A 14,487-nucleotide genomic window follows, 5' to 3' on the forward strand; every position below is an offset into this window, starting at 1 on the left:
TTTTTAAATGACATTTTGAAGGCTTTTTGGAATTGAAGGTTAACTGTCTGATCATACCTTTCATTATTTTGTATTTCAGATTCATATTAAAAAAGTCACAAATTGACCATCTATGAAACCAACATTTTTCTCCAGTGAATCTGTTAATTAAAGATAGTTAAGCATGTACCCTTTTTTTTTTTTAACTTGAACACTACCTCTTGTGAAATCTACTGTAGATAAGATGATTGTCATTTCCACTTGGAAAGTGAATCTCCCATGGATAATTGTACTCAATTGAAATTGAAACTATGCTGTCCTCTGATTTTAACTTGACTCAAACATTTTACGACAGCCTGTTAATATGACTTGTACTATTTTGGTATTATACTAATACATAAGAGTTGTACATATTGTTACATTCCTTAAATTTGAGAAAAACCAATGTTAAATACATTTTATGAAGGGGGTACTTTTGAATTTCATTTATTTTAATATTATAGACCCTCTTTTATAGATTATCAGGGATTATATATATAGATATAAAATATACATAAAATGTTCTGGAATTAATTTATTAGAAACACCTAAGAAATACATATTTTTGTGCAGTAAATTTTTGGATTGATACTTTTTTTGAAAACCAGTTACCTTGCTTTTTTAAGTTCTTTCTATATTTACTTTGGAAATGCAAACATTACAAATCAATGCCATTTTTCAATGCACTGCCATTTAAGATTGATTATAGATGGATTTCTTAACTGAAGTACTTTTATAATTGCAACGATTCTGAACAAAATATTTTCAAAGGCATTTGTCATTCCTACAAGTCAAGATTTTAAAGACCAACATCCTTCTTGAGGGTTATTTTACTATACTGTGTATGGTGTATGTATTAGTCAGCTTTTCGTTATTATAACGAAATACTTGACACAGGCTTCTTATAAAGGAAATATATTTTGGCTCACAGTTTTGGAGGTTCACAGTCCAAGGCTGGGCAGACCCCATTGGTTTAGTCTCTGGTGATGGTATTGTTATTGGCAAAGTCCCAAGGTGGCACAGGGCATCACATGGCAAGAGGGAATGTACACATACGTTCTGTAGTTCTCTCATAAAGCCATGAGAATGTAATCACTGGGGCTTCACCCTGATGATCCAATCACCTCCCAAAGGCCTCTCCTCCAAACGCCATCACTGGATTAAGTTTCCACCCTGTAGGACCATAAGGACTTTGGGACCAAACCTTTAATATTTGGGCCTTTGGGGGACACTCAACATCCAGACTAATATCCAAACCGTAACAGTGTATGGTCACAGAAAATCAGGGTGATACATTTTAACATGCTGAATTATCATATACTTGTTATATTTCCTGATACGTAAAATGACAATGTCTTTTGGCCTTTTTAGTCTGTCTTTAATCTGTGAGTTAGATGCTTTATTCTTGTTGATCATTTTATAAATCTACACATTTTATGAGTTCTAATGGAATGTTTGCTAAGTTAATGCTATTGCAAGGGTTGTAAAGTGGCTTCGTTTTAAAGAAAAACAAAATTGTAATATTGGATTTTAGTGAAAGGTATTGTAGCAGTTCTGTGTTTTCTCGAAATGGTTTATTCTGTCATGTTATGAACTGATAAATCCCAAGCCCTGCAATTCCAAACATTACTGCTACACATGAATATTAGCAGTCCTGGCAATCGGTGATGTCTACTAAAGATAAGTACATTAAAACATGAATTACCAACATCAGTTCCCAGCCATTCTACTTTGACAACCCAGAGTTGCAGGTAGAGTACAGATGTGAGATGTTGAGCCGCTGAGCTTTCAGAGTAGGCCCTCGCCGAGGGCTTTGGTGGGATTGGTTCAGCTTCATCTGGTTGCCCAGTGTGCTGAATAAGTAGCATCAGACAGTACCACTCTCTGTGTAGTGTTATGAAGTGAAAAACATTGATACAGTGCAGTTATTGCCATCATTCTACATTGTAATAGTAATTTTTGGTTACTTTTGATGCCTGGAGTGATTTTTATGTCCAGCTGAAGTTGTTCATTGGAGTTTTTTAAGACCTTTTCTTTAACTTAATTTTCTTGTCAGCTTTCTTTGGCCCGGTGACCACAGGCAAATTTCATTTGGAAGCAGAGTATCTGCGATCTATAAAACTTTGGCACCAGCTTAGCATACTAAGTTCCTGGAGTCCCCTGGGTCCCCGCTTCTTCAGTAGCCAGCTGTGGTTTCAGGAAGAAAGGCCACGCTCCTAAGGTCTGGTGAAGAGAAGATAGACTGCGACCCCTGAGGCCGTTTGTTAGAGCTGCTTTGAGGTCTTCCTGGCCAGCTTTTTCTGTCTTGCTGCTCAGTCTCCCCTCCCAGGTTTGCTCATCCCCCCACCCCATTCCTAAAACTCCTGCCCGTCACCCAGACTCTTGTGCCCTCCTCCCCATGTCTGTTCCTAGAGCCTGGAATGTGGCTGGCACGTGGCAGGTGCAGTGGGCATCTGGGTGAGGAGACCAGCTGTTCTGCCTACCCTCCTCTACCTTCGCTCGCTTCCTTTTCCTCCTGTCCTCACCACACACATGCAGGTATCCTCAACTGTTTAGTTTTGATTATTGGGTGCATCTGTGGGGTGTGTTGCCTCTTTGACCAAACTGCAAGCTCTGGAGGTGAGCCTGGAACTCAGGCTTCTCTGTTCACGTGTGCTGCAGCAGGTGCTCACTGCATTGGCACCTGCCTCCTCCTTTTTGCCAGGTTCTATACGATGAGAAGCATCCATACTTTCTTTGCCCAGGCAAGACATTGTGGTGGTAGCCCTGAAGACTGGTGTTGAGGCAAAAGATTGGAAGTGAAAAGTACTTGAACTGAAAAGGTAAATTCCTGACCTTTGACAGGACATTGAACCACTTTTACCGAAACAGTGAAAGAGAAAAGTGTCAAATAGTAGAACTAAGTTGATAGGTAATATATGGCATGGTTTGGCATCTGAACTATATTTCACATATACTACTCAGACTTGCTCAAGCTGTGCTGGCCTAGCCACGACATGCATGGTAGCTATTTAAAAAAATTCAGTTCTGCAGTCACATGAATTTCTTAAGTGCTTAGTGGCCACATGAAGGTAGAGGCTGTCACATTGGACACCACAGATCCAGAGTGTTTCCATTACTGCAGAAAGTTCTGTTGGAGAGTATTGTGCCAAGAGTGCTAGTGCGGACATGTTAGAAATCAGTCAGTGAATTCTTATGATGGACTAAAGGAGATAATGTGGCTACATCATTATGTGTGTGGTGGGGTGAGTATTTTGGGTGAGAAAAGAAAGTTGAGGATTAGGATTCTAAGACCCAGGGTAAGTTCCTTACTATCCTCTCAGGCAGTTTCCACAGCATGCATTGCATCTGTAGTCAAAAAAAGATAGTGTAATTGGAAAGCTTTGGAATAAATTAATGCAAATGAATTTTTTAGCCTGTAGGCTACCAGATGTGTGTGTATATTCAACCACTGGAGATTCTTTGAACAAAGGTATTATATAGTTTCTCTAATCGGTGGCCACACCAGTACATAATTATAAGGTGTGATCGTTTTCAAAACCATTAGCAAAGTTCTGAAGGCTTTTAAAAAATCTGATCTAAGAATGAGAAAAATGTCTTCCAGCAGTGCTGTTCCTCAGAGAAAGGGTTGGCTGGGTGAATACGATTGAATACGGTGTGTCTGGAGATTGTACTAACAGTGTGTATTTGTGGTAGGCAGAGTTCTAAAAATATCCTCTGAGTGTGGGGGTACCTGTGAATATGACCCAAGATTACATCCCATTATTTACCAAAGGGGGAGTTACCTGGGGGTGGCTCATCGGATCTTGAGCTCTTTGAAAGCAGTTTTCTCAGGCTGGTAGCAGAAGCCAGAGACTCAAAGCACCACGGGGGCTTCAGGGTGAAATGGGCCGTGTGAGAAGGAATATGGGCGGCTTTCAGGAGCTGAGAGTGTTGGCTGAAGGCCCAGGAAATAGGAACTCAGTCACAGAAAGCGAGTTCAGCCCTCAAGCTCATTCTCGGGCTTGGAGATGGATTCATCTCCAGATAGAGAGCCCAGCCTGGCAGACACCTCGATTCTAGCTCCATGAAATCCTGCTTACGCAGAGAGCTCAGCTCAGCCTGCTTGGACTTCTGACTGCAGAACTGTGAGCTAGTCAGCGTTGTTTCAAGCTGATCCTGTCCTAATATGTTACGCAACAATAGAAAATGAATGCAATATGTAAAAGAGGCAGTCTTCATACTTGATTCCCCAAGGTATTAAGGTATATCGGCTATTTCTTGGTAAGTTCATGAAGTCAAGTCTTGGCTACCACAGAATACCTGAGTTTCATCTAAGATCTCTGCCAGAGATCTCAAACAGTCTTCACTGGAAGTTTGTTGGCAAAAAGTTGCAGCATTTTAGTGGTGTTTTATAAAGACATTGCTAAAATGAGATTGTAGGAATAGAATCAAAGTAGTGTATAAGAGGTCTTTTTTCCTGAGTGAGGTATTAATTCTTACTGATTTAGACTGCTTTGACCTTGACATAAGTGTATTAAAGAGTGACAGTGAAATTTTGAGAAAAAAATACTTAGTCTTTATGTAGAGATCAGATAATCTATTCTGGATGAGGGTCCTTTTTTGTTTTTTTAAATCAAAACCTAGTTTATTAGCACAGATCAAGTCCTCTATGTGCCAACTGAATTTCTGTACTATGAGAATGTTTTCCAAAATACCTCTATGCTTTCAAGCCATTAATTGCTAGTGATGTTTATTTTGGCTTATCCATTTATTCTGTGGGGTTTTTTGTTGTTGTTTTGTTTTGTTTTTATTGTACTGCCATAGCCCTGATGTAGGACAAGCAGCCTAAGGAAAGGGAATTATGCTAAAGCCTGTCAGTGATCAGAAATCCGAATCATAGCATACTGTGTTTAGGGAACTTAGATATCCAGGCAACTCCAATCTCTATAGAAGGAAAATTTTCCAAACCATGTAACAGTATTTATAGTGTGTAAAATTTAGTTTGATAATTGTGAATTTTTAAACTGATATTAACAGACTCATGCTATGATAATTAGTATGTTTACTTCATTAATGCATGTGAACACTGCTAAAAAGACTACTACCAGAGTATTATTTTAAAAAGGCAACCAAATGGAGGATTTTGTTATACATGTCTGTATCAGTAGCTATATCATAAATTCTTCCCTTCTTACCCAGAACACTCATTTCACCAGCTTGGGTACTTACCTAGAATACTGTTAAAGAACAAACATGAAAGAGGGCTAGCACCCCAATGCATGTGTGGGCTGAGCTGACACTTCGATAAAGTAAATGCAGTGCAAAAACACAGTGGTGCTAAAACTGTTCTAAAATAAGGATTGTTTGCTGTGGAGAATATTTTAATACCGTGGACATTAGGGAATTTTATGTATCACTTGCCCCTAGTTTTATTGTGTTAATAAGCAAGATGTCTTAGATCAAAGGTTTGGTACTGTAGCTTGATTAGCATTCCATTATTTATTTGAAATGCTGTGTTTGCTTCAATGTGGTGAACACACTTTCTGAAGACCTATTCTCTGAGCCTTAAATCGGGTTGACATCGACAGTACTGTAAGACGCACTGCCAGCAGATTTGATACCCTTCATCTCAGTGTAGATACAATGTTTCCAAGAAAGCTTTAGAAATCAGCTAGGTTTAAAAGTGTGTTTCATTTGTGGAATCAAAAACAACACTTCTTTGGAAAGGCTGTCACGGCATTTGGGGTTTCTGGAGGCATTCCTTCAAAAGCTGCCTGAGGAATCTCTTGGCCAGGTTGTACCAGATGTTTTTCCTTAAATGTATTGTACATATTTTCCTTGAAATATCTTCACTGGTTGAATGGTTAATATTTGTAGTAATATTTAGGTACCTGTTGGATTTTTAAAGGAAGATTATTTATTTTCAAGTTTGCTGCTATAATTGAAAACCCAATAACTGGTCCTGTCGACTGTGCCTTTCATCACTGTTTCTCTGTGCCACAACCATTCATCTGTATTTGAAATAAAGAAGTTTTAAAAATCATATTCAATGGAAGTTTATCAATGTTTACTTTATTTGGGTAAGTCTTACTGTTTAGAGCCGGTAGTACAGTACAGTGATTCCTGTTTTCTTTCAGGCAAAATCATGTGGCCTCTATCAGTGTTTACAGTAGAGCTCATTAGAAATGAGGTAGACCAGAGACAACGGGGCTATTTTCCAAAAGTAATTCATTTTAAAATTTCACATTTCTGTTTTCCCTAGTATCTGTGTGAATGAGCACAGATTAACATGCATGCTTTAGTTTAAAAAATATTTATTATAGAAATGTACATTTAATTAGTCTTAAGGAATGTACTTAACAATAGTGTTAGCATATTTGTAAACTTTACACCTTTTAAGATATCTACAGAGATTATTTACAAGTTTTACAAGAAATCATCACTATACCAATACTGTTGCCACAGTTAAGCTGGAATATTGTCACTCTTTTCATTTCACTCGGTACTTGTAGAAAGAACAGAGAGTGTGGGTGAAGTTCCATCCTAGTGCTAGAGACAGCCCGTAGAGCAGAATGAGAGGTGCAAATGGGTAGAGAAGAATTACCGTACTTTTCAAAAATGGCAGTGCTGCAAAAGAAACATCCACATTGACTTTGGAAAAAAATTAAGACTAATGGACATTCTGAAAGATGTTACTTCAATAAAAGAAACTAATAGCCAGAGCTACAGGACTCATGATTGACTGCTTCCTTGTCAGTTAGCTGTTTCAGCCCACCAGCTGAGGGGGAAGCAAATCAGGTCCAAGGTTCAAGTGGGAGACAGACATCACAATTATTAATTAAAACTGGTGAATTTAAACTTCTTATAGCCTGAAAACCTTAAGGCAGAGAGAAGGCTGCTATTATAGGTGGTCTACAGAAACTTCATGGAAAATGAAAACACTGATTTCCTGCACCAAGACATTTTTAACTTCATTTTCCACAAACTTTTGAAGTAACGCTGTAACTATTATAATTGGGACAGTGCCTATAAATGTTCCATAAGGGAAGCTAGCAGTATCGCTGTTACAACTAATTGACCAAAACCAACTTTTTAACATTACTTACCACTATAACCTAGGAAGGTTACATAGATATAATAGCCAACCGCAATCAACCATAAGGTATTTCCAACTAAATATCCAATAAATGTGTCTGTAAGGATAACATCTGTCAGAAGAGATGCACACAGTGAGTCTCTTTACCAAGGCATACTGTAAAGGCTTTGGAAATACTTTGAAAAGTAACTGCTACTTACGGTTGATGAAAAAAAGCTGGATAAAATGCAAAATGACTAATAGAGGATAAAAAGCGTTCAGATGCACATCAAAGGCGTAGCCCCACTCCACATCGTAGTCCCGGCTCTGTCGTTTCACCAAGTACTTATTAGAGATGAACCTGAAGAACACAATTACAGTGTTTCATATGGCAGTGACCTCTGTATTTACCGACCACCAGACGTCATGTGGAGGCACAGCAGGAACCACCACAAAATCCCGGCCTCCCCTCTAGTGGAGAAGACAGTAATGTAAACACAAGGGCGCTTCAAAGAGTTCTAGGCAAATCGTTTACTTTGGTGCAAAAAAATTAGAAATCTGTGCAGTGCATACTTTTTTCATGATAAGCATCATACGTGAACATTGTGAAGTTCTCTTGTATAGGCCACATGGTTCTACGGAGCAAATGAGGCAGGAGAGATGGAGAACTCAAACCTGAGATGCCGATTTAAATATGATGGTTATACCTGGGGAAAGACCCAGCTCGGCTTCGGGAATGGGCAGTGTGGGTGGCAGTGAGGAGGAAAGGAGTAGATGGCGTCACAGCAGAAACAGGGCCAGCTCTTGTGATGCCCGGGGCCACTTTCAGACCTCTGGCTTCTACTCTCGGTGAAAGGAGAGACCGCTGCGGAGCCGCGGCAGGTTTGACAGTTTCCATGCCGGCTGCCCCGAGAACACACTAGTGATAAGAGCACGAGTGGCTGCGGTGGCTGGGATACACGACAGCTGGAAGGTACAGCCCTCAGAATCAAGCACTAGATGTGGGGATGAGGAAAATCCAAGATGACGGAGAGGTTTCTGCTTTCAACAGAAGATGTGGGTGCCAAGACCGAGGAGACTAGTTGCAGGAAGAGTATGTTTTTGTTTCTGTCAGTTTTCACTTAAGAGACAGGACAGCTGGTTCACTCCCCCAAATGCCTGAACTACCCAGCCAGGCCTGAACTGGAGCCAGGAGCTCAATCCAGGTTTCCTACTTGGTGGCAGGCACCCAATTACTTGAGCCATCACGAGCTGCTCCCCAAGCAGGATCAAGGGCCAGGAATCAAACAGGCACTCTTCTGTGGGTGTCTTCATCACTAAGCTCAATGCCTGCCCCAAAAAAGGGGTTTTGAAGAGTGCATGAGTTTGGATTTGGACCCGTTATGTTAAAAATGCCTATTAAAAGACATTGTTGAGGGGCCGGCGCCATGGCACAGTGGTCTGAACAGCCCTGGCCGGAACCGCCGGCATCCCATATGGGTGCCAATTCTAGTCCCGGCTGTTGCTCTCCTGATTGAGCTTTCTGCTGTGGCCTGGGAAAGCAGAAGAAGATGGCGCAAGTGCTTGGGCCCCTGAATCCACATGGGAGACCCGGAAGAAGCTCCTGGCTTCGGATCAGCGCAGCTCCAACGTCGTGGACAATTGTGGAGTGAACCAGCAGATGGAAGACTTCTTTCTGCCTTTGCCTCTGCCTCTCTGTAACTCTTCCTTTCAAATAAATCAATCTTTAAAAAAAGGCAGGGAAGGAGTGGCCAGTGGACACTATATCCGGCCATGAGAACAACTGGTCAGGCTTAATTTTCAGTGAAGTGACAAATGAATTACAAGTATAATATCCAGGTAATAGAAAAGATGATCTTAGAAAAAGAATAAAAAGATCATTTTAGGGGTTGGTGCTGTGGCGCAGCAGGTTAAAGCCCTGGTCTGCAGTGCCGGCATCCCATATGGGCGCTGGTTCAAGTCCCAGCTGCTCCACTTCTGATCCAGCTCTCTGCTATGGCCTGGGAAAGCAGCGGATGATGACCCAAGACCTTGGGCCCCTGCACCCATGTCAGGGACACAGAGGAAGCTCCTGGCTTCAGATCACTCAGCTCCAGCCATTGCAGCTATTTGGGGAGTGAACCAGTGCATTGAAGACCTCTCTCTGTCACTCTTTCAAATAAATAATAAAAAATCATTTTACCATAAATACCCATGGACATACAACATACTTAATGTGTCACCCATTTCAATTCAGGGATACAGTTAAAAAAATGCTAGACCTATGACCAGTAAAAATACAGTACCGGTGGTGGGGGGGATGGCACGGTATCTAATAAACTGTCCCCCACAGGATTACCTGAAAATGCCAAAATTCTGCTTCACTCAGACAACTGGAACTTAACAAAACATTGCCCATTTTAGCCAAGCAAAGGTACCACGGCAATTTTACAGACTCAACGTGTAGCTCGCTCCCCTAGAGTCCCACCTGTAGTCAGTCTGCAGCCACACCACCCCAGCCTACCCCACACAGGGCGCGCTCTGCAGTCCCAGCTCTGGAACGCACACGTCCTTCCTACGAGAGCGGGGAGTCAGCTGCAGCTCTCACCTCAACGATGCCAGTCTCGTACTTGGTTTAGGGTAACCCGCTTCAGTATCTACTGACCTTCATCTCTACTAAGTATGCAGTGAGCACCCTGAATTGAGCAGGTCCAACATGGCTTCCCCTGCACCAAAGCCTGAAACTATGCCAGGTGCTCTTCTTTTCACAGTCCTCTCAAATACCTGACAAAACAGATCATGAGAGAGGACACTGGGACCAAGTGTCACACAATGACAGAGCTGGCACCCCAACTCCTGAGAACGGTCCCCCAGGTTTCCTGACAGCCACCTCCACCCCTGCTCAACTACCAGATCCTCTACTGAGACCACGCGCCCTGCATGTGGCAGGCCAACCACACAGGGGCACTCTATCTGTAGGGAACCAAAAAGCCAAACACCAGATGCGGTCTGTACACTGTTGTTAAATCAAGCCTAAAGTCAGACGCAACCCTCTCAAACAAACACAACACCCCGGTGCTCTCCATAGGAAAGCACAAGTTAAAAATAAATCCTCTGTTGGCTGGCGCTGCGGCTCACTTGGCTAATCCTCCGCCTACGATGCTGGCACCCTGGGTTCTAGTCCTGGTTGCTCCTCTTCCAGGCCAGCTCTCTGCTGTGGCCCGGGAAGGCAGTGGAGGATGGCCCAAGTGCTTGGGCCCTGCACCCCATGGGAGACCAGGAGAAGCACCTGGCTCCTGGCTTCAGATCAGCACAGCGGGCTGGCCGTAGCAGCCATTAGGGGAGTGAACCAACGGAAGGAAGACCTTTCTCTAACTCTGCCTCTCAAAAAAAAAAAAAAAAATAAATAAATCCTCTGTCAAGTATACTTTCTATAAAAGATTCAAGTAAGATTCCATGAAATAATCCTTGAGATTTAAGTGGCTCTAAACACCATGGAACACTGACGCATCTAGAAGTAGTCTCAGGGCCGGTGCAGTGGCATAGTGGGCTAAGCCTCTGCCTGCGCTGCTGGCATCCCATATGGGCGCTGGTTCAAGTCCTCCTCCACTTCCACTCCAACTCTGCTGTGGCCTGGGAAAGCAGTGGAAGACGGCTCAAGTCCTTGGGCCCCTGCACCTGTGTGAGAGACCTGAAAGAGACTCCAGGCTCCTAGCTTCGGATCAGCACAGCTCCGAGCCAGTTGGGGAGTGAACCAGCGGATGGAAGACCTCTCTGCCTCTCCTTCTCTGTATAACTCTGACTTTCGAATAAATAAATAAATATATCTTAAAAAAAAAAAAAAAAAAAAAAAGTTGTCTCCACTGATGAAGGGAGAAAGCCACGCTTTCTCACAGACAACCAAAGCAGAACTGGCTAGGTGCAGTAATTCCATCAGTATGACATAAGCAGTATTTCTAACACTGGCCAAATATTGAAAACACATACCACTCCTTAGAGTATTTTATGATCCAGGTACCTACACAGGAAGCAAGTTATCATAATTGTGACTGTCAACACTGACCGTTGAGGGACAGGTGTTTGGCCCAGAGTTAAGATGCCCACATCCTATTACCGGAGTGCCTGCGTTTCAATCTGCTGACTCCAGCTTCCGGCTAGTGTGCGTCCGGGAAGGCAGGGATGACGGCTCCCTACCACCCACACGGGAGACCTGGACTCAGTCCCTGGCTTCTGGCTTGGGCCTGGTCAAGCCCTGGCCATTGTAGGCAATTGGGGAGTGAACCAGCAGATGGGAGCTCTCTCAAAACAGTAATAACAATAAGTTGATACTTTCAATTCATTTATCTTCATTTCAATTTCCATTACCTACTGTCCCCTTGAAGCACAGAGGTTCTACAGTATCAGAAGGCCAAAGCACGGTACTTACCACATTAAAGTTGATATCAGCAGACCGACGCCTACACAATCTATGAATACAACCCACAGGAGAAGCTTTATTGTCTCAAAAAATCCCATGTCCAGGACAAAGCCAAATCCTATAGTGGAAACTGAAAGAAAGAGTTACAACATACATTCGGGCACTCTGCGCGGGTTCTGGTGGTACAGGACACCTGCCCTGCCCTCCAGGGACCCAGGGCCTAGCAGGGGGGTGGACACATGGAAACCAAACTCCCGCGACATGTGACTCATGGAGCAAGGCACGGCAGCTGGAAGGTGCCACGGCAGTGAGGCACGTGACCTTCACGGAGGCCCCTCGCGGGCAGTTCCCAATGCTAGCCCTGGCATTTACAACAGCACAGAGAAGGCCCTCCCCTATCTCAGGTCCAGCTACAGGTGAAAACCTGCACACAGTGGCATCTCACGCTGCAACACCCTGCAGGTGAAAGGGGCCCTTTCGTTACACTACTGGGAAAGTTCAAAGTAGTCCTCAAGTTCGCAGTACTTTAAGAGCTCTAAGTCTGGATGTGCCTGTTTGTGAAATACACTTTCCAAGCTCAGCATTCCGTGTCACTGGCATTTGGGAACTGATTCACAGTAGTTAAAAGACATGGAGTGGGCCGGCACTGTGGTGCAGGTTAAACCAAGCCCTACGACGCCAGCATCCCATGTGCACATCCGTTTGAGTCCCAGATATTCCACTTCCAATCCAGCTCCCTGCTACTGCGCCTGCAAAAGCAGCGGAAGATGGCCCAAGTGCTTGGGCCCCTGTGACTCACGTGGGGGACCCGGATAAAGTTCTAGGCTCCTGGCTTTGGCCTGCCCCAGCCCCAGCCACTGCAGCCATTTGCATGAACGAGTGGATGGCAGGTTTCTCTCTTTCAAATAAATAAATCTTTAACAAGAAAACTCAAAGGACTTGTGCCGTGGCACACTGGGTTAAAGCCACAGCCTGCAGTGCCAGCACCCCATACGGGCACCAGTCAAGTCCTGGAGGCTCCATGTCCAACCCAACTCCCTGCTAATGTGCCTGGGAAAGCAGCGGAGGATGGCCCAAGACCCTGGGCCCTTGCACCTGCGTGGGAGACCCGTATAAAGTTCCAGGAGCCTGGCTTTGGCCTGGCCCAGCCCTGGCCATTGAGGGAGTAAGCCAGAAGGTGGAAGCTCGCTCGCTCTCCCCCTTCCAACTCTTCCTTTCAAATGCATGGATTTTAAAACCCTGTCCCCGGCTTATCAAAGTGCCAAGATAAGTGTCCTGTGGCTGGCCTTGGGACCTGCCGCACCTGACGGAATACAAGTCTGCTCTCCTGGGAGATTTCTGCAGCTTCAGAAGCAGGGACCAGCATCCAAGGGCCCCAGATTCTCAGCACGTGTGTAACACGAGAGCCTGCAGACGCCCAGCCTACCCTGAGGCCTCCCTACGCCCCTCACCTGTACTGCACACACAGCACTTACCGCAGAGCCAGACACTCAACAGGACCAAGAAAGCTGGGTCATCTCTGGCCCACTGGTCCTTCGTCTGCTTCCGGTAGTGGAAGTTTCTATAAACCCTCTGCGGGGACGTGAACAAGTAGAGCATCTGCCAGGCGGCGAACTCGAAGTCCATCTGCCGGAAACGGAAAAGCCGGCGCAGGTACTTGTAGCGCTTTGCTCCAGCCGTGTGTCTCGCTGCATCCCGGGAACTCAGGACCCCGTTCCCGTGCGCGGACGCATGCACGGAAGTACTGGGTAACATCTTCCTACGTGGAAGACAAGAGTTTTACTTGGGCAACAGCTCAAGAAGCGTCTGGCCGCCAGCACCTCCCTTCTCAGTTACCGACCTGCAAGACGTGTCACACACCCCACCCCCAACCTTCCAGAAGGGTCAGGGGGTCACAAGCTACTGCCGCGGGCTCTGAGGCTTGCCCTGGGGCCACAGCAGTGTCCACTGCACTTGCACTGCAGGCAGGTGCAACACTACGACCCGCAAAACTTCCCCGGCAACACCTCTCCGGGATCCCTGCGTTTCATCCGCTCGTCTCACTTAATCCTTGGAAGCCCCCGTCCAGGCAGCTACTGTTAGCTGCAGGAGTGGAAACGGAGGCGCCCAGCCAGGGAGGAAGCCAGAGCCGGACCCCGGCTCAAAATTCCGTGCTCTAAACCACGAGCCCTCAAGGAAACACCTCTGACTAAGCCGCCGCGAAGGCAGTGTTGCCAAACAGGCAAGCCGCTCCCTACGCAGGTGCATCCGCCTATAGCGAGCTCCCTGTTCGTGAGAACGTGATCAAAGCAAAGCAGAGCTCCATCCCCAAGGGCTTCGCGCCCAGAACAGCTCAGCAGAACAAACAGCAGCGGGGAGTCGAGTCCTGGCCAAGCAGCCCGAAGCCCGGTCGGTGAGCGCAGGCCGGCGCCTGGCCACCACGCCCAGCAATCCCTGTATCCCACTCCACCTCGCAGGCTTCCGGGACGCAGCGGCACCTCGCCGGGCCCAGCAGCTGCTCCCCATCAGCGCGAGGCCCCCGGCACCCCTCCCAGCTTCAGCAAATAAGCACGCAGAGCGCCCAGCTACAGGGAACTTTCAGACAAGCAGTAAGTGACGACCGAGTATAAGCCCCCACGCCACATTCCAGACACGCTTAGACTAAACATCACTCCTTTATCTGCCATTCCTATGTAACTGGGCGTCTGCAGTTTCGTATGACAACTCGACTGCGGCCAGAGAGGCCGGACGCAGGCGTGGTCACCCGCCCGGCCGCGAGCTGCCGGAAGCAACGCTCCCCCCACGCCCCGGCCCGAGCCCGAGGCGCGCGTGGAAGGACTGGTCCTCAGGCCTCACCTGGAGCCCTGCGGCGGCCTCCGCCCAGGTCCGGGCTAGCCCCTTCCCTCCGCCCAGAAGCCGAGCCCAGGAAGGGCCCACTTCCCTTTCAGCAACGTAGACGGCGCCCGGGGCGCGTCGCACTGACGTATCGTGCGCACAGCACACTTCCGTCGCACACGCGCGCACGGCACCCTGGGCT

At 45.8% G+C, this 14,487-nt stretch overlaps 2 protein-coding genes across 9 annotated transcripts in view; one reads left to right on the forward strand and one right to left on the reverse strand.

Annotated features, from left to right (window-relative positions):
* MGAT4A (alpha-1,3-mannosyl-glycoprotein 4-beta-N-acetylglucosaminyltransferase A) overlaps positions 1-6,045 on the forward strand; it is a 116,702-nt gene extending 110,657 nt beyond the window's left edge. For all 7 annotated transcript variants that reach the window (XM_051842664.2, XM_070068758.1, XM_070068759.1 and 4 more), the window contains exon 16: positions 80-6,045. In XM_051842664.2, coding sequence (XP_051698624.1) covers positions 80-106 — 27 coding nt within the window. In that variant the 3' untranslated portion in view covers positions 107-6,045. The remainder of the gene's footprint in view (positions 1-79) is intronic.
* A 252-nt stretch (positions 6,046-6,297) lies between these two features.
* Positions 6,298-14,464, reverse strand: UNC50 (unc-50 inner nuclear membrane RNA binding protein). 2 transcript variants are annotated; one of them, XM_002709992.5, is made up of 6 exons: positions 14,307-14,464; positions 12,947-13,230; positions 11,481-11,601; positions 7,297-7,436; positions 7,107-7,208; positions 6,298-6,627 (listed from the first exon to the last, which is right to left on the reverse strand). In XM_002709992.5, the coding sequence occupies exons 2-6, from the start codon at positions 13,224-13,226 to the stop codon at positions 6,491-6,493; spliced, it is 780 nt and encodes a 259-aa protein (XP_002710038.1). In that variant the 5' UTR covers positions 13,227-13,230; positions 14,307-14,464; the 3' UTR covers positions 6,298-6,490. The 2 variants fall into 2 exon arrangements, with proteins under 2 accessions (XP_002710038.1, XP_008251784.1); XM_008253562.4 differs by having other exon boundaries at positions 12,947-13,226; positions 14,307-14,441.
* Positions 14,465-14,487: the final 23 nt, after the last annotated feature.

The sequence above is a fragment of the Oryctolagus cuniculus genome, chromosome 2 (genome assembly GCF_964237555.1).
Source record: "Oryctolagus cuniculus chromosome 2, mOryCun1.1, whole genome shotgun sequence".
NCBI classification, from domain to species: domain Eukaryota; kingdom Metazoa; phylum Chordata; class Mammalia; order Lagomorpha; family Leporidae; genus Oryctolagus; species Oryctolagus cuniculus.

Bases quoted from the DNA above. Each gene is read 5' to 3' on its own strand.
- UNC50 (XM_002709992.5), bottom strand. From the start codon at position 13,226: ATGTTACCCAGTACTTCCGTGCATGCGTCCGCGCACGGGAACGGGGTC. The intron at 11,602-12,946 runs GTAAGTGCTGTG...TCTTTCTTTCAG, and splicing joins GTTGAGTGTCTGGCTCTGCG to TTTCCACTATAGGATTTGGC. The intron at 7,437-11,480 runs GTAAGTACCGTG...TGTGTTCTTCAG, and splicing joins CTGATATCAACTTTAATGTG to GTTCATCTCTAATAAGTACT.